The sequence below is a fragment of the Plectropomus leopardus genome, chromosome 24 (genome assembly GCF_026936395.1).
Source record: "Plectropomus leopardus strain MGB_pleo_1.0 chromosome 24, ASM2693639v1, whole genome shotgun sequence".
NCBI lineage: Eukaryota > Metazoa > Chordata > Actinopteri > Perciformes > Serranidae > Plectropomus > Plectropomus leopardus.
The window spans coordinates 6572465-6594720 of record NC_142199.1 but is presented as its reverse complement, the minus strand read 5'-3'; the positions used below and the strand labels follow the sequence as shown (position 1 = coordinate 6594720).

Sequence of the window (22256 nt, the reverse complement as noted above, 5' to 3'; positions counted from 1 at the left end):
GCTCAACTCGTGGTTAGCTGCAGGGGACGTCACATGTTCTGTTACGGTGCTGAATCTTACCACAGCGTTGAAATGTAAGCACAACGTACTTGCTAATGTACAAATGTAATGTAGTGGTTTGAAGAAAGGTAAAATGCAACAACTGGGTTTATCCAGCTCAAAAACAAAGTACACATTTCACAACATGTGGGAGGAGCTGGGGGTAGACATGGACCCCACAGCTAATTTGGGCCCCCACAGGAGGTTAATTCAGCCATGACAAGTGAAGCATAACCGAGTCTACAAAAAAGGCTATGAGATTGGAAATCCACATGAATTTGCAACTTTTTGAACTCATTAACAGTTCGTCAATTGCAACTCAACCAATTCCTTTGAATAATAATCAATACACTGACTCACAGCCTTAGTGTAAACAGTGGTTCCCAAATGGAGGGTCGAGGTCCAAAAGAGGGCTGCAGGTAAGTTCTGAATGAACGTCAACTGTCTTGTAAACATGTCAAGTTTGTAGAAAACACACTTTAACATGAATAAATTATCAAAAATATGTCATTCATTTCTGCAGCTGGCTCTGTAAGAACCACAAATTCATCTTTTTGGGGACCCAGGTAGACACTTCATGAATTCTTAATATATTAAACAGTAGTCTGTGCTTTCACTCATCATAATTCATCCATCAGTCAATGTATAAGCTCATGACTTTAAGTGTCTTCAGTTCTTTTTAAGCATTTTTCAGGTCTTTGGAGGACTTTGCATTGACAGAGTTTACATATTGTTCAGAAATGTATAAATATAAACTGCTTGAAACATCTATTGCGCACCATAAAACGAAGAGATTACTCACGGGTCCCATCGAAACGAGTGGCGATGGTATCCAGGAAGGTGTTTTGTGGCGCGATCAGACCGCGCATCACGGGCATCCGAGAGCGGGTCGAGCCGCGTCTCTCGCGCCGCTCGGAGCCTTGGCTGTCCGTGGTCACGAAGCCCGGCAGGAATCTGGACGAGGTCCCCGGCCCCCCTCCCAACCCCTGGAGGAGGGCGCCGAGCCGAGACACCCGGGACTCCACGGTCCGAGACTGAGCAGCGACCAGAGAGGAGAAGAGAGCAGCCGCCGGAGGCTGGAGGGGAGAGGACGGAGGGATGGAGGGATGGATGGAGGCACCGCGGCGAGGATGGTAACATTTACGCACGGGTGTACTGCAATGCAATCCCCATCTACTCCTCCTCCTCCTCCTCCTCCTCCCCTTCTCTCTCTCTCGCTCCCTCTCGTGCACAAACACTTTCTCTCTTTTTCACTATCTCTTTTTTCTATTTTCTCCACCAGTGCACCCACCTCTCTCTATCTCTCTGAAATTGAGTCAGTCTCTCTTCACTTCTCATGCTTTGATGAATGCATGTTTGCAGCGGGAAATCAAAGTGTGATATTGTCTTCATTTTGGGTATTTCTAGCAAATTATTGTCTCCAGCAGTCTGCCATGTTTCACACTCCAGGCTGCAAAATGTGTCACAAAGACAAAAGATTCAAACATCTCCTCTTGGACAAAAATAGTGATAAATTCACCCATTCATATATAAAAGCCTGCTACACCTGTGAGATATTCAAAACCCGCATGCCCCTGCCCATATGTGCACTGTAAAATCTGATAAGTTGATCTCAGTTGAAATATTACAAGAAACCAATTGCCCTAAAAAAAAAAAGGAAAGTATGACTACAAACCTTAATTTATGTTAACAATGTATTTAACTGTAATGTTGACTCAATAGTTTGTTGTAATTTCTTAATTTTGTAAAGTTCTTGTTACTTAAAAAATTACAAGTAAAATTACCTTACCTTTAAAAAAAAAGTGTTTGCAACTTCAGCAAACCAAGTTGGTCTGACTTTTTGACAATGGTGACGTCAGGGGATCTGCGAGTTCTGTTTTCACAACATGTTTAAGCATACAAATATGACTGACACGTTTGCAACCAGCAGAATAAAGATATCTAGCATAGTAAACTTGGTTTACTGAAGTTGCTCAGATTCAGAAAGACTGATTTTATTAAACATGTCATTTTAAGTTGCAACAACTTCACAAAATTAAATAATCTAACTCAAGTTTTACTAAACTTCAATGTGTTATACAGTAAGCATAAATTGAGACTAACATCTGTATTTAGTCGACTTACATTTTTCAAGGCAATCAGTTTCCCAATTCTTTGAAAGTAAAATCAACTTACCAAATTTTACAGTGTGAGATTTGCCACATTGATTAATGTGCTCTATATGCAGTCCTTACATATATTGGAGATCTATGGTGTACCCCGCCTCTCAACTGATGCAAACTGGGACAGCGGCTCCAGATAATGAATGGCTGGTTGTATAGACTTTAATAAAGATAATGCACCCCCTATAGTAGCAACCACCAGTTGTACCAGATGTAATATGATTGATTGGGTGTTTGTGGGGATGACTAATCCCAAGATAAGTTTCCCCAAAGGGACAATTACTTCCTATTATATTATCTCAAAGGGTCCCAGCTGTTTCTGTGTGTCACAGGTAATGTGTTTTGCTGCTCTGCCCATGTCTCCCACTGTCATTTCGTTCAACACAAGCTGTTTTATCCACTCATAACCTATAAAGCTTGTGTGCACTTTGCAATTGGATCTGTTAGTTAAATCTCTGCTGTTAACAAAAACACATATTTACTCTTACACTCACTTAATGTTGTTTAATATTCTTTTTCTGTCAATTTAAGTGAAATGCATATACAGCAGAAATGGTGAAATGATTTGTATCCACTTTTCAGCAATTCCTCCAGTTTATATTTGCCTGCTGTCATGCTGCAACTCAGCAGCTAAATAAAATGTTGGCATTGTATGTTTCTGCAAACCACAGATTAACATTTGCACATTATTGTGTTGTTGATACATTGAAACTTTATGTCTAAAAACCACTTGCTACACGGGGAAACAATCCCCACTGGAGAAGCATTGATGTCACAGTAAAATGCCGTGAGGTCATGAAAAAACAATTGCTTTGTGTGCCACTACCTGCAGAAAAGCAGCGCTGTCTCAGTAAAAAATTACTACTTTTCATGACACTATCACCACTGGATAGTGTCTGACTAGCGATAGGCTCCTTGAAAAAAAAATCACATTTGGAGGTTGAAAAGGTACTGAAAACACAACAATGGCACATTGAAAAACAACCAGTTTTGCTGTTTGTTGATCTCAAACAGTGGTCTGCAGCTTGGCAGGCAACCGCTTTTCATGACATGATATATCCTCGCAGGAAACACAGCAATTTCTCAGTAAAAAAAACCTTTTCATAGCATTATCCCAGTTGGAAAAACAAGTCCCTAAAAAGCATCCCTGCTTGGGAGCTAAAAACTTGCAAGAAAGAGAGCCACAAGTCCCTAAAAACGCCTATGTTTGGTGAATTAAAAGCTGCTGAAAACACAGCTTTGTCGGTCTCAAACAGTGGTATGCAGCTTGGCAGGTAACCTCCAATGCAACCGCCAATGTAAACAGAGCAATGTCGATGTAAAAACTATGGCTTTTCATGGCACCATAGTCATTAAATAGTCAGAAAATAGTGACAGGTTTTTAAAAAATTGCCCACATTGGGGTGCTGAAAAATGCAGTTAAAACAAATGATGGGTCCTTAAAAATCACCCACATCTGGGGACTGAGAAGCCACAGGAAAAACAACTTTGCTGTCTCAAACAGGGGTCTGCAGTTTGACAAGAAATCACTTTTTGTGCTTGTATCCCAGCAGGAAACACATTGATGTAAAAAAAAAAAATTATGGTACTATTGGCGTTGGAAAACATTATTAAGTCCCTAAAAATCACCCAAATTTGGGGTCTGGAAAGCTATTGGAACAAAAGCCACGATTCCCCACGATGTTTGGCACCAAAAAAGCTGCCGGAAACACTGCAATGACTCATTAAAACACAGCCGGCTTTGTTGTTTGTCAGTCTACAGCTTGTCATGCTTTTTGCATGTCATGCCATCCACCATCCGCTCCAAGTCGTGATGACAGTCAGCTCATATACTGCATCACAAACATACATGCGAAATCAGCAAATGTAACATACTCTGGGTTGACAGAAGTTTACAATGCAAACATTTTCTTGTGGCATCTGGGCTAAATGCTGGGCTCCTGGAACCGAAGGCAAACAAGACTTAAGTTATTTCATCTGAGCTCCATTCATGATACCAACCACAGACAAAACTAGCAAGTCTATACTAAAAAACACTCACTAAGCAAACAGTAGCCATTCTATATATGGCTTTTTGTGTATCAAAACTCCACATTAAAGGTCCTCATACTGCAGATGTGTCCTCTGGGTGTGGCCTGACAGGCTGAGGCTGCCACTGTGTAGTGAACTGGAGGCTAACACTAATCTCACACAGGCAGACCTCCGTCCCTTCAAGCCTTCAGGAGTCATTCAAGCACAAAAATCGGTTAGAAAAACACTGTATATGTTTCCAAAGTGAAATCCTGAGGTGCTTTTTCTGAAGGTGGGGGCATTTTCACACTCAGCTGCACTATTGCTACCTCAGGAGTCCTAATGGGCATGTTATTCCCAGCGGTGTAAGAAAGTATACATTGTACTCTGTCCTCCTCTGCTTATAAATTCTAATGCATATTTACTTTACAGACATGAATCTTCATCTTAGAAATATGATGTATTGTTATACATTAAACCACCAACAAGAAGGACTAAAGTTGGTAGATTATTGTTTATTTATGAGACAGTGAGGAAGAAAACAAAGCAGTTGAGTCAACAATAAACTGAAGCTTGTGTGGCTGCACATCACTGCTTCTTGCAAAGCAGGCTCACTGTAAGACTCAACAAAAGCCCAGAGCTACTGTCTGCAGATAAAACTAAGCTAAATTAAGCCGTCCACACCTGCCAGTGCCATCGCCTGGAAAGTGGAGAGCTCCGCACTTAAACCGTTGAAGCAGAGTGGTCTCAAGCAAATGAGCAGTTGCAAAGTGGAGAAACGAGGATCAGGTGGTGGTGGTTATGGTGCAATTGAGTTGAAATTTCAACTGAATGCAAAACTGTATTCTTGCACTTTGGCTGTGATATAAAAAACAGAAACCATGACCACAATGTAGTGTTATGTTATGTCTTATTCACAAATACTGAAGAAGAGACCACTATTGTTATTTGTAGGGAAATAACGCCATCTTGAGGACATGAAGCTGAAGTGAAGGGACATTTGAAGAATTATGAGTGGGAATATTGGTCCAAAATGTAATTTATCACAAATATTTGACTGTTTCCTTTTATTTTGATGAAATTATAGATATCTCCACCACAAATTAATAAATAAAATGTAACAGAATGCAGGAAATAAGCGTTTGGCGATCAAAATATTCTCAAAGAGGACCCAAACCCCCCTATTTCATATGTGTCACAAGAATTTCATTTAGCATCTGGCCAAATGGATGGAAAGTCTTTTACAGCACTTTTACATCAAAGCTCTGAGTTCACATTCATACTGACTAGAAGGACACAGAATAACTGATAAAAACTGCAATAATTTAAAAAAAAGTAAGTAACAGCAATGTATGTCAATAATGACAAAAAAGTGAAATAAAAACGTATTAATAACAAACAAATCTGCCATAAATGAAGAAATATAACAACCATAACAATAAAACAACAAAATGTAGATAATAAAAACATAATAATAACCATGTCTGTGAATTAACCAAAGCAGGAACTCTATACAACAACTATATTAATTAACAAGCATTTAAAATGATCTAAAGGACACATATCTGTCTAACTTTAATACCTTTTGTAACTTGCATTTATTTGGTACAGACTGCACATCACAGGCTACGTTCTGTGAATAAATCTGAAAGCTTCTGTTGTTTGATCAAGACTCACAAAAGGAATCAGCAGAGACAACAGTGCTGCAGTTTAAATGGATGTCTGGACCCAATTTTGGCACACAGTGATGTAAAATTAGTTATAACGGTTTTACAAGTCATAGCTTGGTCTATGAAGAGATCTAACTGGAGCAGGGCCGGCTGCCAACATTATTAGCCAAAAGACTCTAGATTTCAGCAATATTTGGCTTCAAGGATGGTGACATAAGGCCTTCTCTTCGATACATTTCTATGGATGAAGTAAGTAATTCTGAAAGACACAGTTCACAATGAGGTTTGTGGATCATCCACAATATTGAGGACATTGTTATGGTAAGATATCTGGTTGAATTTTTCACATTTAATGCTGTGGGCACCCAAAACAACACTCCACACACCTCCATGTATGGATAAACGCAGAAACGATGAAGATTTACATCAAAAGTGGTTTCAGAAATTAGTCTTATAAACCAAAAACATGCCCAGATAGCAGTGGACTTAAGTGAAGAAATGTTTAACATGCAACAAGGCCTCACTTTTATTTCTATGTATAATTTGTTGATTAGAAGAACTAATCCTTTAAATAAGTCAGTAGGTAACTAAATAAATAAATGAATAAAAAATTATAATAATCAATACAAATATACAGTTATCGGTTCTCTATGTATCTCAACAAATAAAAAAAAAATAATTCATGGATTGGTGGTTTTGGCCCTTTAAGAGAGCTGTGGCTCCATGAATGAAACGCAGCCATTCATAAAAAACACAAGGAACATACGTCAGCGCAGTCTCGAAGACGATTGGCTCGCCTGTTGACTGACTTTACGTTCCAGCCAATGGGAGAGCAGCACAGGGCTCGGCTTTAGATCTAGCTATCAGAGCTCTTCATTGAGAAAAATCTACAGCCGAGTTTTTATTCGAGGAGCTGCAGGGGATGTAGGGGAGGAAATCTACGGTCATTTACCACACCGACAAGAAACTTCACTTATCACGTGAGTCCTGCATTGTTTTTATATCACTTTGTAAAAGTGGCGTTCATGCGTGGGCTTGTTTTTGCTTTGAGTTGTTACATAAACTGCACGGTCGCGGTTTGTTGCTGGCAGTGAGGGGAGCAGATATGGGTTAGCAGGCGAACGCCATTTTCTGGAAATCAAAGGCAACATTGCGTCCATTTCGCCGCATCTGTCCGCTTTGCAGCGCGGTGTTTCCGTCTGCAAAAGCTGTCTTTATGGCCTGTTAGCATCGTGAATGTTAGCATAGAGCTGCTCTGTGACTATTTTCTCAATGGTGAGCTGGTGTGCCCCCCTCCTTCCCCTCCTGCCAGGATCAAGTTTCACTTCATTGAGAAAAACAAGGAGGCGCTTTCTCCCGTGCGTCACGCCAAACTCCATTCACAAATCTTAGATTTTTGTGTTTTTGTAGCATTTACAGACGACGCAAAAGGGTAAAAACACCAGAAATACGAGTTGTGTCATTTAATTTTGTTTTGGTGTTGTTACAGCACACCAACCAAACTTCAGATATAACTTTTTGTGTGTTATTAAGGCGATATAGGCAAAAGTAGTAGTAAGAAGAGTTGTTTACCTACGGAAGCCCACTGCTTTCAGCAAACGAATGTAACTTCCGTATGTTTTCATTATCATCTGACAATAAAGGTATGGGACATTTTATCTCATAATACAGTTTAAATTGTCCTGAACGTAGCTTAATTATCTTCTTTAGTATGTGTTTGAATGCGTTTAATAGACTAAAACCTGCTGACGCACTTTTAAATCAATTATCTCAAGTAATGACTACAGTAGCTAAGTTATTAATATTTAATTTGATTAGGCCTTAAAAGTCATTGAATAGTCTTAAATTTGTTTTTTGCCTTTTTTGGCAATTTTGAATTTTGCCTGAAACATTTGATCTTACTTAATTTATCCTCTTGTCATGGCGGTTAGGAAAACACACGAGGAAGAGATGATGATGATGGAGCAATAGTGAAGGTGGTGATGAGAATTTGACAAATGCATTTTCTAATCTGTCGCTGGTCTTTATTTCAGGGTGAAGACTCCTGCAACATGGACGGCTTTTATGACCAGCAGGTCCCTTTTGCTGTCCCCGAGAGTGTGAGTTTATCATCATGTGCAAGAAATTGATCAAGCACTGAAAACATTAAGTTTTATGTTCACTAAAGAGTTTACTTGTTACATTTTTAGCAATGTCACGTAGAGGGAGCAGAGAGATGTCTCAGCGAGCGGAAAAGGAAGTTCATGGACACGGAGCTGGCTCAGGACACAGAAGGTAGACTCATTATGTCCACATGTAAAAGTGTTTACTGTCTGCGTATTTATTGGTCTCCAAAAAGAAGTTAAATTTTTGTCTCTAAGAGTTTATTCTGACATCTTGCATATTAAATATTGTAACGTGTATTTTAATATATTTTCATGACTGTTTTGCAGAGCTCTTTCAGGATCTAATCCAGCTCCAGGAAATCTGGATCGCAGAAGGTGAGACCCACAAGCATTGTGAAATAACATTTCTCTGATTTAAAGTGGCACACGGGAGAATGTTAACCCTTTGAAACTTGGATAGACATCACTTTTTTTGTGCACTGTTCAGATGTCTTCAAATGAACTATTTAACCTCCAAAATTGAGCCAGTTGTTTTGAAAAAGGCACTTAGCAACTTGGAAAGAGATGTCTCGCAAATTGCAAGAAATAAGCAGCTTTGGGAAACTATTTTAAATTAAGATAGGGAAAAATATCCCATTGTATTTTTAATTATCATAATTTTATATTTAAAATAATTTTCATTATTATTTTTTTTACTATTATTATCACATTTTAGGAATTTTCTGTGCTTTTTACAATTTTTCGCCAATTCTTGGATCACTGCCCTTTTCCCATGGTTTTGAAAGAAATTGAGCTAATTTGCACATCTTTGAAAGGGTTAAAGGGCATTCTGGGAAATGTAGGAAATATCAAACATGAGGTTGCTATTGTAATGCACTGATATACTGCATACACAAGGGTGCAAAAACAATGAGAAGAGTCCTTTAACATCCCGTCCTCTCCCCCCTGACAGCTCAGGTTCCTGATGACGAGCAGTTTGTCCCAGATTTCCAGTCCAATAACTGTGAGTATCTGCTTCTCCTTTAATATTTATAGAGAGCGCTCAGAGTTATCCAACAGGGAGCAGACATTTTGTAGAATAACGCTCATGATTTATTTATGCCTCAACATCTGAATGACATCTTGAAAAAGTCTCCAAGAAATGCGCCGTTTCTACATGTTTGAATAGCCTTTTGTAAAAACTACAATATTCAGCTGTTGAAGGGAATAACTGAGATTTTAATGAAATCTGTATTTGTAAACTGTTTTTTGGGTTGTTTTTTTTTGAAGATCTAAGTAGTATTCAGGAGAAACCAGTGGGCTTTGCACTAAGCCACAGATGGCTCTCAGTCAAAAAAAAATTAATGCCAGCTTTATGTTAAAGGTTTACTTTGGTATTTTTCAACCTGGACTCTATTATCTCATGTTTTTGTGTCCAAGTGACTACTGGGAACAACCGTTTCTGAAACTGAACTCGATAAAGAGCACTGCAACCACTCGGGACAGGCACACACCGTCTACGTCCACTTTTGCCACTTACAGGCTCAGAGTTTTAAATGTTTCTGACAACATGATGGCGAGTAGTTTTATCACCATAAACACACTACATTCAAAGTGGACAGAAACAAAATAAAACTTACAAAAGCAATTTTCATCCATCTTTCCACTGTTCCAGCAATCACCAACCCTAGTTTGGTTGAAATAAACTCTTCGCTCACACAGTTAGATGTGAAAATATGCTGCTGTATACAAGCTAAAATTAGTGTTTATTTAAATGGAGTCTGATGAATTAGGTGATGTCAATTTCAGGGCTTTTTTTCTGGTTAAACAAAAAGGGTCTTACTCTTAAACAATTCAACAATTTTATATATTTGAGATATATATATAGGTAAATAATCTTTATTGACATCATATAATTTCATGTATCTTACTCATAAGTTGCATATAGCAGAAATACTAATAAGTAAAGTACAAGTACCTCAAAACTGAGCATAATTGAGATTTTGTACAGTTTTTACAACAATTCACACTGTCTGTGTGAATAACCAGTGATGTGAGTACGACCGTGTTTATGGTGTTTACTGGACTGTCAGCACAGAACATGACTCACACAGGTGGTGATCAGGGTCAATTAAATGATAGTAGTCGTGTGGAGCAGGAAATAGAGCAAGGGCTGTAAAATGACTTCCAGCAACTCTGTCTGAACCTGAAAAATAATGATGTCACAGATAAGACCTGGGGAACATTACATAGTACTTTTGTTGCTGCTGCCAAACACGTACTGCATGTATTTATTGCTGCCTGATTGCCGCTTCAACTCAGTGACTCCCGGTCTCGACAATAAATCTGACGCGTGATTGCGTTGTGGATGGAAACATTGCTCCAGAGTCCAGGAAGTCTGAGATCAGATTAGGAGGTTATCACAACACAAAAGTCAAACGTGAGCTGCAGCGTTTTTACTGTCACATCTCTGAATGTAAGCCATAGTAGACAGTGATGTGACCTTTAAGTACTGTAACAAAGTATTATTACATCTACATTACAACTGCAATTAAAATTCCATAATTTATTTATTATACTTCAAATGTGCAGTTGGTTCTTTCAGGGGCAATAATTCTTAATATCACTGTCTTAACTGCGATATTTGGCACAATACTTCAACTACAGCATTCCTCTGTGCAATTATTCAAATGTGCCAAATACTTCAAACTCTTGAATATAGGCTACATTTAACATGGCAAACATATTGTATATATTTGTACTGGTATTCTTGCTTATGTATATCTTTTTGTCATTGTTGTAGTATTGCACACATTATTATGTTTTTAACATAAATACGAGTTTTATATATTGTATTGTAGCGTAAAGCACAGTTTTATATTTTACAAACTGTACACACTCAGCACATTTTTCATATTTCTATTTAAATATTCACATATTAGTGCTCATTGTCTATTACTGTATTTCTTACGTTTATATTTTTACACACTTATTTACTCAGCGTAGTGTACATACTTAAATTTTTAGATATTTGCAAATTGTGCTAATTGTTTACTTGTACTGTATTTCTATTTTTACATTTATGTCTTTATATACTTGTGCTTGTACTTATTTCTACTTGCTATAATTAATTTTCTATGCTTGGCATGAATGCAACAAACCATAATTTCCCCCCCGCGGATCAATAAAGTATTTCTGATTCTGATAGTCTAATATCAGGGCACTCATTGCATCTTCAGAGTAAAAGGATTATTTTTCGTGTGTGTGTGTGTTTGCAGTGATGTTTCATGGACCGCCTGTCAGCAAAGTTAAGAGAGAGCCCAGTCCGTCTAAAGACCTGTCTCCCTGCAGGACGCCTCACGCTGACATGTGCCTTTACAGTTACAGGTAAAAAAAATCAATGTTAAGATCAATATAGTGTATGATGACGATATCACAGACAAACGTAACGGACAGCTGCTTCCTGTTTCCTCTCCGCAGTGCCTGTGACAACAAGCCAGCTGGACTCAAACCTCTGACTCCAGCCTCCACACCAGTACAGTGCGGCTCCACCCACCCTGCTGGACCTCCACCAGTACAGAGGCAGCTACAACCTTCAGCCTCCCACGTGACCAACACCTGCCACGTCGCCGCCCTGAGCCCCTCCCACCACCACAACCTCCAAAACCAAAGCCAGCAGTTCGCTCTGCCGCGTCCCCCCGTCAGCTGCCCCAGTGCGTCTTTCAGCACAGAACAGAGGTCAGTCACGGTTAAAACTTTTATATGATTGAACGTGTTCTCGCAGGTACTTAAAAAGTCCTAAGGCACTGAATTCATTCATCTAAAATGAAGGTCTTAATAGAGATTAAAATGTCTTAAATCAATCTTACAAAAGTATTAAAAAGTGCAAAGACATTGGAAATAGGTTTTTATGAATTGATTTTTTTTCTGAAGTGGCATTGTAAAATCTCAAATTAATTGGTAACATCTATTATATTTATTGATTTATTTAATTTCGATCCAATCTAATTTTTCAAGGCCTGAAAAAAAGTCATTGAGCTAGTAAAAATCATTGAAAGTTTTGGAAAAATCACTGAAATGGTGAAATACTTGGTTAATCTGGAAATAAAGTCACATGAAACCCTAAAGCCTCTTGTGCTCTTCACGATGCAGGTTCCAGCGGCAGCTCTCAGAGCCCTGCTTGTCTTATCTCCCTCCGGACAAAACAGTCAACACGCCGTACCAACACTCGAGCCGGGATGGGCGACCGATGTACCAGCGCCACCTCTCAGAGCCCCTTGTTCCCCACGGCCCCCGAGGATTCAAACAGGAGCTGGTGGATCCGCGATACCCAGAGCCGGGTCCAGGTCTGACCCAGCATCAGACCGCCTTCAACCACGTGACGATCAAACAAGAGCCGAGAGACTTTGGCTTTGACTCGGGTGAGTGTGTCACCTGCTACACCTGCTCGCAATTTTAGATAAAAATATAATGCACATAGCTGTAACACGAAAATGATGAATTCAGAGACCAGAAAGCTTTTTTTTTGTAATAGTTATTAATCTATTGAGTAAGCACACTTTTAAACACAGTACATTTAATTTTCAGTATGTTACATAATCATTGTTTCATAAAGAAATCCAATTTTGTGACCTAATTATGTTTAAAGTTATTTTGAGGAGCCTTTTTTGTGTCTTCCAGATGTTCAAACCTGCCAGTCATCGTTTGGGAAGTCAGTCCTGTACCAGAATAACAGTGTTGGTGAGTTGTGTTATATGTTGTTTGTTTGTTGTTTGTTTGCTTTAAATTGAATTGTTTCTCAACAGGACAAATAATAACTTTTCTAATAATATTTCATTTTTTGCCCCTCAGCGTTTGGTCATGACAGAGATCCACATTTGTATTATGACGACACCTGTGTTGTACCAGAAAGACTGGAAGGTAAGACAAAATTGGTTCTATTTATTTATTTTTTCAGAAATATTGGAAAAAAAGAAGCAATAAGCGTCATGTTAAGAAATGTTCCACAAATTGCAAGACATTTGTAGATTTAGAAAACTTGTATTACTTTTAAATTTTTTTAAAGCTAGGAAAAAACATGTCTATGAAAAAAACTGGGAAAAATTATCATCATCATCATTATTACATAATTTAAGTTATGTTACAGAATTATCATAACTTTTAAGCACTTATTATTGTCATTTTCATGTTTGTTTGCTTATTTTTTATTTTGCTAATTTTCAGGTGATTTTCTTATACTTTTTACCAACTTCTTGCTAATTTTCATTCATTTCTTTGTTTTTTTTTAAAATTGTATTTACCTGTTTACAACAGTAGAGCAACTGCATTACAATCACAGTGGAATATCAAAATATAAAAGCTTGCGTTCATTCTTCCATATTTTAAGGGTTAAAGAAAGACGTTAGTATTTCTTACTGCTGTTGCTGATTATCTATCAGGAATTCTGTCTTTATTGATGCCCAAAAACACTAAGAGGTGTCCTCATTGTGTCCTGTTTAGCAGTCAAAGTGAAGCAGGAGGGTTTGCCGTACCAGCGCCGCGGCTCCCTGCAGCTCTGGCAGTTCCTGCTCACGCTGCTGGACAACCCGGCCAACGGACACCTGATCGTCTGGACGGGACGCAACATGGAGTTTAAACTCATCGACCCCGAGGAGGTCAGTCATTGCTGAAACCAACGCTGGGCTGTCTGAAAATGGTTTGGCTTAATTTACGCTTGAAGGGCATGATGGGACCGAGTAAGGATGAAAGAAGGGAAAAATGTCTTAGTGTTGCTTCACAACCTTTTTTTTTGTCTCAAAAAATTTGGATTTTTAAAAAAATTTCCTTCAAGTGCAGAACTAATATCGGTTGATTACACCGTGTGTATTTTTGCACGCATGCATGTGTATGCATATATGTGTGTGTCTGTATGTGTGCATATGTGCATGCATGTGTTTGTGTGTATGTTTGTGCAGAATTTGCTTTTTATATTTATATGATTTGTTTTTGGTATGTGGTGGACTGGTGGGAATTAGAAGACTTTACTATGAGAGTAGAGAAAGTGAAAATATGTTCACAAAGCAATGAAGATGAGGTAAAAGCAAGGAAGCAAAGATATAGTAAATGTGGCCAGTTGCTTTGTACGTAAATGAATAATTAAAAAAAAAAACTATTATTCAGAAAGCAGCAGGATTTTAAATGATGACACAAAATCCAAATTTTGATTCATTATAAATTGGACAAAATGACCTCTGATAGCAACAGGCCAAATGGGCCGTTCAGTTCTGTGTCAGAGGCAGAAATATTTGTCTGGCTGATGTATAATATTAAAAATAAAAGATGTTTCATTGAGTGTTTTTGTTTTTTTGGGTGTTGTGTTCAGGTGGCTCGGCTCTGGGGGCTTCAGAAGAACCGACCGGCCATGAACTACGACAAGCTGAGCCGCTCGCTGAGGTACTACTACGAGAAGGGCATCATGCAGAAGGTAAAGGCAGGTTCCACTTTTCTCTTCCAGTACTCGTATGTGTTTACATCTTTTTTATCAGGTCAGGTCTTTTTTTTGTTTTAGGACAAGTGTGTAAGATTTTTTTGTGATAAATTTGGTGTCATGGTCTCTTTATTGTGATATATTATTGTATTGTGTGAATTTTTCGGTATTGTTACAGCCCTAATGTATAATTACAATTATGACTTGTAATTCAGAAGTATGTTTTCATTAGTATAACATCAGTAAATATTACTGTCATTACCTTAGAATATGCCACTTATATCTGTAGTTCTTCTACACGCTTGACACACAGTAAGTTTTGGTTAGTTGCAGTCTGTAACCTCACCACTAGATGCCACTAAATCCTACACACTGTGCCTCTAAAGGTGTTACTTATAAGAACATTGTCATATTGTTGGGTTTATCTGAGATAAAATAAACAAAATCACTGAATTCTTACCTCTGATTGGCTCATCCTGCAGGTGGCCGGGGAAAGGTACGTCTACAAGTTTGTGTGCAACCCGGAGGCGCTTTTCTCCATGGCTTTCCCAGACAACCAGAGGCCGAGTCTGAAGGCCGACCCAGACGCCATCCTGCCCCCCAGCGAGGAGGATGGCGTCCCCCTGCCCAGCTACGAGGAGGAGGGTCCGTACCTGGCCGACGGAGGGGAGCTGTGCGTGCAGGGACTGGCTTTCCCCGACAGCTACCCGTACTAGACTCCACAGCCTGGCAGGAAGGAAGCAGGAGGTATTTTACAGGAGAAACCTGAATTACTGAGCAGTGTTTGAGATTTTCACCACCTATACCCACATAATGTATGTATGTCACAGAAAAGATAAAGCTATCAGAGATTTTTTTTATTGAAGTGTTTGGTTGAAAAATCATGATTCAGCTTGTCACAATCGGTTAGAGCCACTGTTGGCACAAAAAACAGAAAAATTTAGAGTTTTCAAGAAAAAGTTGTAAAATTCTGCAGAAAACAAATTACAAGAAGAAGTTGTAATATTTCATGGTAAAGTTGTAATTTTACAAAAAACAAAACGTCGTGGTGGGAAGTCAAACATTTTAAGAGAATATATTATAATACCACTAGAAAAGGTCATAACATTTTGAGATAAAGTCATAATCTTATGAGAAAACAGTACAGTAGCAGTAATATTGAATCTGACTGTTGCAACAATAAGATTGTAATATTTTGAAAAAGGAAATTATAAGAAACAGTTGTAATATTTCAAGTTGAAGCTGTATTTTTTCACAAAAAAGGCATCATCATGAGGAGAAGTCAATCATTTTAAGAGAAATTGATATAAAATGATAAAACAGCTAGAAAAGGTCATAATATTCGGAGAAAGTCATAATCTTACTGAAAACCAGACACAATAGTAATATTGTAACCCACTTTAATTTGAAACACAAGCTAACAGACTTTTACCTTTTTTCTTGTTAATTTGCTATTTTTCTTGAAAGAAAATGTTAAAATTGCAACTTAATATTTAAAATATGACATCTTTAAATTGAGTTTTCAAGCTCATAACATTATGACATTTTTCTCAATGTTTTAGTTTTCTCGTCACATTGACCCTACAGCCATGTTGGTTGTAGTTTTGTAGCATGGCCTTCGCTGTAGTCCTTGCGTAAGTGAACTCTGGGATCTGTATTTCAGCCAAAAAGCATCTCAAAACCGCGGGCACTCCTTTACTAATTTACTTTTAATTGTTATTTTTTTGGGGGTGAACCTTATACTGCTTAAAAGGGACACACTTGTATTTTCCAGATGTTATAGTCCTCCTATAAACCTGTATATTGAAATGCGTTTTGTGTACTTTTTCTTGTTTTCAAAGCTAATATTTTTGGCATTATATGAACTTGTAAGTTTTTCCTAAACTGTTTTATGACAAAGGTACTGCTACTATTTTTGATTCCATAATACCGCCACTATGATGCTAATAATGATAGGCATGGACTTTCTTACAAACGGCTTATTGTACTGAGATAGTTTTCTGCATTTTGTATAGTTGATTTGCTTCAATGTGTAGAAAAGGTGTATAATTATATATGAATATATTTTTGCAAAAGGCTGCGTTTGCTTGACGTTGTACTATGAGCTGCAGAGTTTAGCCTGCTAATATACTGCATCAGTTTCAGCCTCTCCAAGGTGGAGGACAAAAATGGTGTATTTTGCTCAATAACGATCACATGGTGGTATGAGCGGAGGCGGGAGAGAGATACTGACACTGGTGTGGCGTCGACCCTCAGATACTGTATGTGTGCCTTCTGTTGATCTTTACTGATACAATAAACTATTTTACTCTTTTCTTGTGCCCCACTGTAGATCATTTCAACACATCTCAAAGCTTTTTCTCCAGTGAAGCATAAAATAGCGTGTCAAGACACGCCAGAGCATCAAATTTTGCAAAAACGACTAAAAACACCATGATAATGCATGTTGAAAAAATGACCGAAAAGGCAAGGCTATAGTATGGCAAAAATGCCAAAATATGACATGTCCCAAAAACAGCTGGAAATGCCTCAAAACAGCATAAAATATCGTGTCAAGACACGCCATAGCACAGAATTTTGCAAAAACAGCCAAAACCCTCCTAATTATGAATGTCAGAAAAATGAGCAAAAATGCATTTTTGACACACTATAGTAAGGTGGTTTGTTAATTTTTTCGACATGCTAAATTATGACATTTTTGGCCTTTTTTCCCCACTTTGTATACTATGACGTGTCTGTACAAGGTATTATATGTTGTTTTCAGGCATTTTTTTGACCTGTCAACATATGACATTTATCGACATACTATAGTAACGCGTTTTTGGTGATTTTTTAGACATGCTAAATTATGACATTTATAGCTTTTTATAGTGACTTTTTTGCTTTTTGTATCATGTTATGACTTTTTTTTTTTTAAATTGTAAGACAATATAGCATATATTTTTTAAAGACTTTTGATACCATCTCATACAATGACTTTTTTACTTTTCTCGTCAGTTCTCGTCTTGTCAGCTCTTCAAGATCCTCTGTCGATTCAGCTCATTTTTTTGTGCAAATAACAGAAACATTTACAATATTTACCAACATATACAGTCTCTCCTGCTCCAATAACAGATTACAGTTAATTAAACTGGTGAATAGATTTAAACAGAAAATAGAAAATATTTTACCTCACTGATGTCTCCCTGTGGTCCTGCAGCTTCTTCAGCGTTTTCTGCAGGATGGAGAAAAAAAAAACTCATTACAAAGACAGAGGCAATGAAATATAATTGAAAATTATATTTGACCGATGCCGTTTCTAGCTTCATACAGATGTGTTTTTCAGATCCATCTCTCCTCACCTCGTGTCCTCGTCTCCATCCAGTCTGCTGCTCCTCCACCAACACCTCGTGTCCTTTCTGTGAGAACCAACAAAGACGACAAATTAACTCCTTAAATTCGCTTCAGTGTCAGCTTCAGGTGTTCTGAAGGTCTGGACACCAGAGACAATAATATTCTGTATTAGTGCAAATCACACTGAAAGATGTCTGAATGTCTGCTGCAGAAAATATGTCTTATACCATAATTTCATAAATTTCCAAGCTGAAAAAAGGTCACTGAATTTAATGTATTTTGTTTGTTTTAAGTATTGAACATTAAAAACAACACAGCTGATAATAAAGAGAAAAACTGTTCTACCTCAGAGCTGCAGCACATAGATGTTCCTTCAGTTTCTCTGTACGATGTTCCTCTTCATCCAGATGTCATCCACTGAGACTGCAGAGTGCTGAAGACATTTCAATCGTTCCCACAGACCGCGGAAACACTGCTCCACCTGCAACTCTATATAAGAAACACAAAATAAATAAAGTCATCAGAATTTTGAGTTGCATTAATGTCAAATAAAAAAAAAACAACATTCGATAAAATAAAAGTGGTTATTTGAGAATTTTACACTCTTTTTAATTTTATTTTTCATTTATTTTGTCTTCTGTTTTTTACATGAATTCTCTGTTTCAGGTTTTCAAACTGTTTTTCTAACATTGTTAATAAAAACCTCAATGTTTTGTTTCTTTTTATGAAAAAAAACTTAGCTAAAATACACACTTTAAGTAACCTGAGTAATTAAAAGATTTGGTTTTCAAATTAATTAAAAAAGTATAAGTAAAATACATGTGACATAAGGCCCATGGGGAGGCTGTTGAAAAAAACATTATAATATTAAATATCTTCTGATTCAATAATTAGGGCATTTCTTGAGGGGTCAATGTTACTCTGTGTCTTTAAAATTCAAAAAGGACAAATATGGAAAACTAAATGACCCATTTCCCTGAAGGAAAGAATTTTTAAAATAAACAGATATGATGAAAATAGCTGTAGCCTCTGAAATGTCTCAAGAAGAAACGCAAATGCACCACTCGTTCCCAACAATGCTCCAGATACAGTAGTGGAGTAAAGAAAGTTTGAATTAGCCATTAATCTGTACCTAATCAGTCATGAAATATGACATCTCACCAGCGGCTGAAGATTTATTGAAGAGTGGTGAATGTGACTTTATTCCAGTTGTTGTTGTTTTTTTACTCTTTGGCGCTGGCACACATTTGGACCTCTCCAATATGCCTAATGTTTATGTCTAACAATATTGCATGTTTTGTCATAATTATTCTATTAATCACAATTATGTCACATAATTAGTGAAATATGTTACAGACACAACAGCAGTTAAGGGCCATGGGAGGACCAAAGAATAATGTTATCTCCTGATGACATAAGATGTAAACCATTCAGAGGGTGAAACGTTATAAATTCAAAGCAGGAAAATCTGTTTTACATACAGAAAAAAGGAAACAATGATGAAGCATTCATTTGGCAAAAATAAAAGTAAATTTTTAGAACAACAGAGAAATTATTAGACATTAATGACGACCTTTGCCATTTGAACACAGCTAAGGTTGTAAGACCATGTGGTTTTTCATACTAAATGACATATTTATAATCCTAAAGGTCACATTTAGATCGAGAATCCGCCCACAATTATAAGAATAAACTGAGTTTAAACAAACCAGTTTTATTACATTAAACAATATCACTTACTTTTTTCCCATCTATGTACCTGTCAGGTATAGTGGTGGAATAGTTAAATCAATCATCCCTTAATCTATAAATAATTTATATTAAATATGATGTCTGTCCACTCTTCGGTTATTGGAGAGGACTTGGTGTGGCTTGTTGTGTTTGTTTTGACACTTTGGCACAGACAGACAGAGACTGAAGTGAGTTTCAGAGCCGGCAGGTGATGTTGAACACAGCCTGAACGCCAAAAGTTCATGAAACACACGTGACAAACTAAAGACAACTAAACAAAACCGATATTAAACTTTCTCCTCACAATTATCTCGTTTTAACGCCCTGTATTATTCTGGTGAATGTGACCGCTGGGTCGTTTTATTCGCATCCAAAACTGTGACTTTAACAACTGTTCAGCCGCTAGCGTAGCTGCTAGCTAGTTAGCAACAGACGCATGTGTTTGTGTTTGTTTGTTTGTTTGTTTGTTTGTTTGTCCAGGTTCAAACCGACCTCTTAACTCACCACAAACTCCGGTTTTGGTTGTTTTCCTCCTGTGTGTCGTCTTTTCATTATAACTCTCCATTCATCTTTATGAAACAGCTGTGTTAGTTTGTGTTGCTGACAGCCGTCGCGCATGCGCAGGTCTGTTCGCTCAGGCCTGCGCAGTCTGATTCCCACACTGATCCATCATCAAAAATCGATCACTTATTACTGATCAGTCATCTTTTTGCGACTGCCGATGAGTTTATCTTACAGAGTTATTCCTCCCACACATTAGATCAATTTTCACACTATTGACAATAACATTAACATTTGATTTGGACTTTTAAAGGTATTTTTAATACTATCAAGAATGAGATTTAAGGCCAATGTTACAACCAAAAAAGAAAAAAAACATGAACTGACATCAATTGCTCAAGCTCAGAGACATGTTTCCCTATTATTATTATTATTATCATTATTATCATAGCATAAAATAATACTGTTTGGGTGACATTCATGAAATCATCTTAATATATTTAAAAAATAATAATAATTAAAAGTTATTTCAAAATTTTGAAAGATTAATTGAAGTAATATGAATACCAATTAAAGCCTTTTTTTAATGTATTCACTGACTTTAAAGGCTTTTTAAGGAGCTAAGTCATTCACTTAGTAGAAAACAATACACCAATATCATCTATCTATTCTCTCTCTCTCTCTCTCTCTCTCTCTCTCTATATATATATATATATATATATATATATAAATATCTATCTATAGTGCTTAAAAATTATTTGACATACCCTCTCCTTTTTGCAACACACCTCTCCCCCCTCATGAATAACAAACAGTCCCTTACAGTACAAAAAAATACTGTCGACAACTTTAGAACGACTCTTTTATTTTGAAAAAGAAATGTTTTAAGTCACTTGTTGCTTTGCCTTAAACACAATCACCTTCAATTTCATGTATTTTTCTTTAATTCCTTTTTATAAATTAGAATGGTATATTATGCATGCAATACCGCATTAGCCGCTTAGGTTTTCATCTTCCACAGAAAAAAAAAAGATAAAACACAAAAATCCCTTAGAAGTCCAGATGAAGCTGCTTGGAAAAGGGTGGTGGGAGAAGCCACAGCATGAAGCGATGTACACAGTTTGCGGTTGCATAGTACAGTACATGAAGTTCCTCATTTTAAAACAGCATGCCGTTTTTGTATTGCACATTACTGAAACTTTGTATACTGGACCTTGCTGTTGTTCCGAGTGTCCCACATGGGTCGTCGTCGTCAGCATATGTATACAGCAAATAGCATCTCTCAAAGACATTATGTACATTTATTTGTTATAAAAATAATCGCCAGCAAATATTCATCTATTACTTTTCTACTGGAATAAATATGTTCTTTTGTTGTTTTTTTTCCCTTCTTTTGTTTTATACTTCAAATAAAGTCCTCCCTTTAAGTTCTGTTTTTTGTCGATTTAAAGGAAAAATAAAATAATGAGATTCACTTTGAGACAAAAGTTAGGAAAAGGTGAAACAAAAGTAAGCCTGGACGGACATTTTTTTTTTTTTTTTTTTTTGAGGTCTGTGAGTGAGCGTGGCGTTATTTTGACTCAAATCTAATTCCACAGCTCAAAGGGGCGAACATCTCTCAACTTTTTAGGTAACACAAAGAGAGGGATGGTGGGACGCTGGTCTGGAAATCCCCTCTGATTGTCTCAAGCAGCCCAGCTCAACATTGGCTTGATTTCAAATGGAAAATGGCTCCCTGTTCAATCAACCAATGGGATTTATGCTATGGGGCAGAATGAGACAGCTAAGCGTGCTTGTAAACAGTTGCACTTTAAAACTCTCTTTATCATTTGCAGTCTTGGTGTTTCAGTCCATTAACAAACACATGTGGGCAAAGAAATCAACTGATTCTTCTGTATATTTATATGTAATAATTATAATAATCTGTGCGCTTATACCAGATTCACATTGCCGGAACAGTTGCTCAAAAAACACCTTAGTTTTTTGCTTATTCTTTTGTGCTATACAAGATTTTTTCCCCTTTCATCCAGAGCTGTACAAAGTGAACTATTTTGAATTTAAATTAATACATTAAGAGCTGCTTTGCACCACAGGCTGTATTTTTGTGTCACAGTTTAACCCTTTGAAACCTGAACAAACTCTTCTCACACAGTCTGTAAAAAATAACCCCAAAATGGACAAGAAATTTGTTCTAAAAAGTTTTGAGAAAATGACCGAAAATAGCTACAAAAAAAGGGGAAAAAAAGAAAAGAACAAAGGC

General features: G+C 37.3%; 2 protein-coding genes across 3 annotated transcripts in view; one reads left to right on the top strand and one right to left on the bottom strand.

Moving 5' to 3' along the window:
- Positions 1 to 1237, bottom strand: part of LOC121962707 (voltage-gated delayed rectifier potassium channel KCNH8-like) — a 37404-nt gene extending 36167 nt beyond the window's left edge. Inside the window, exon 1 of the mRNA XM_042512961.2 lies at positions 842 to 1237. Coding sequence (XP_042368895.2) covers positions 842 to 917 — 76 coding nt within the window. The 5' untranslated portion in view covers positions 918 to 1237. The remainder of the gene's footprint in view (positions 1 to 841) is intronic.
- A 5488-nt stretch (positions 1238 to 6725) lies between these two features.
- LOC121962708 (ETS translocation variant 5-like) lies at positions 6726 to 16744 on the top strand. 2 transcript variants are annotated; one of them, XM_088074569.1, is made up of 13 exons: positions 6726 to 6861; positions 7915 to 7980; positions 8071 to 8155; positions 8314 to 8361; positions 8939 to 8989; positions 11244 to 11352; positions 11446 to 11703; positions 12118 to 12386; positions 12646 to 12705; positions 12817 to 12885; positions 13465 to 13619; positions 14327 to 14428; positions 14914 to 16744. In XM_088074569.1, exons 2-13 carry the CDS (start codon positions 7933 to 7935, stop codon positions 15145 to 15147), a joined length of 1488 nt encoding a protein of 495 aa, XP_087930695.1. In that variant the 5' UTR covers positions 6726 to 6861; positions 7915 to 7932; the 3' UTR covers positions 15148 to 16744. The 2 variants fall into 2 exon arrangements, with proteins under 2 accessions (XP_087930695.1, XP_087930696.1); XM_088074570.1 differs by lacking the exon at positions 6726 to 6861 and adding an exon at positions 7287 to 7524.
- The last annotated feature ends 5512 nt before the right edge of the window (positions 16745 to 22256 follow it).

Bases quoted from the DNA above. Each gene is read 5' to 3' on its own strand.
- LOC121962708 (XM_088074569.1), top strand. From the start codon at position 7,933: ATGGACGGCTTTTATGACCAGCAGGTCCCTTTTGCTGTCCCCGAGAGT. The intron at 7,981-8,070 runs GTGAGTTTATCA...TTACATTTTTAG, and splicing joins CTTTTGCTGTCCCCGAGAGT to CAATGTCACGTAGAGGGAGC. The intron at 8,156-8,313 runs GTAGACTCATTA...ACTGTTTTGCAG, and splicing joins GCTGGCTCAGGACACAGAAG to AGCTCTTTCAGGATCTAATC.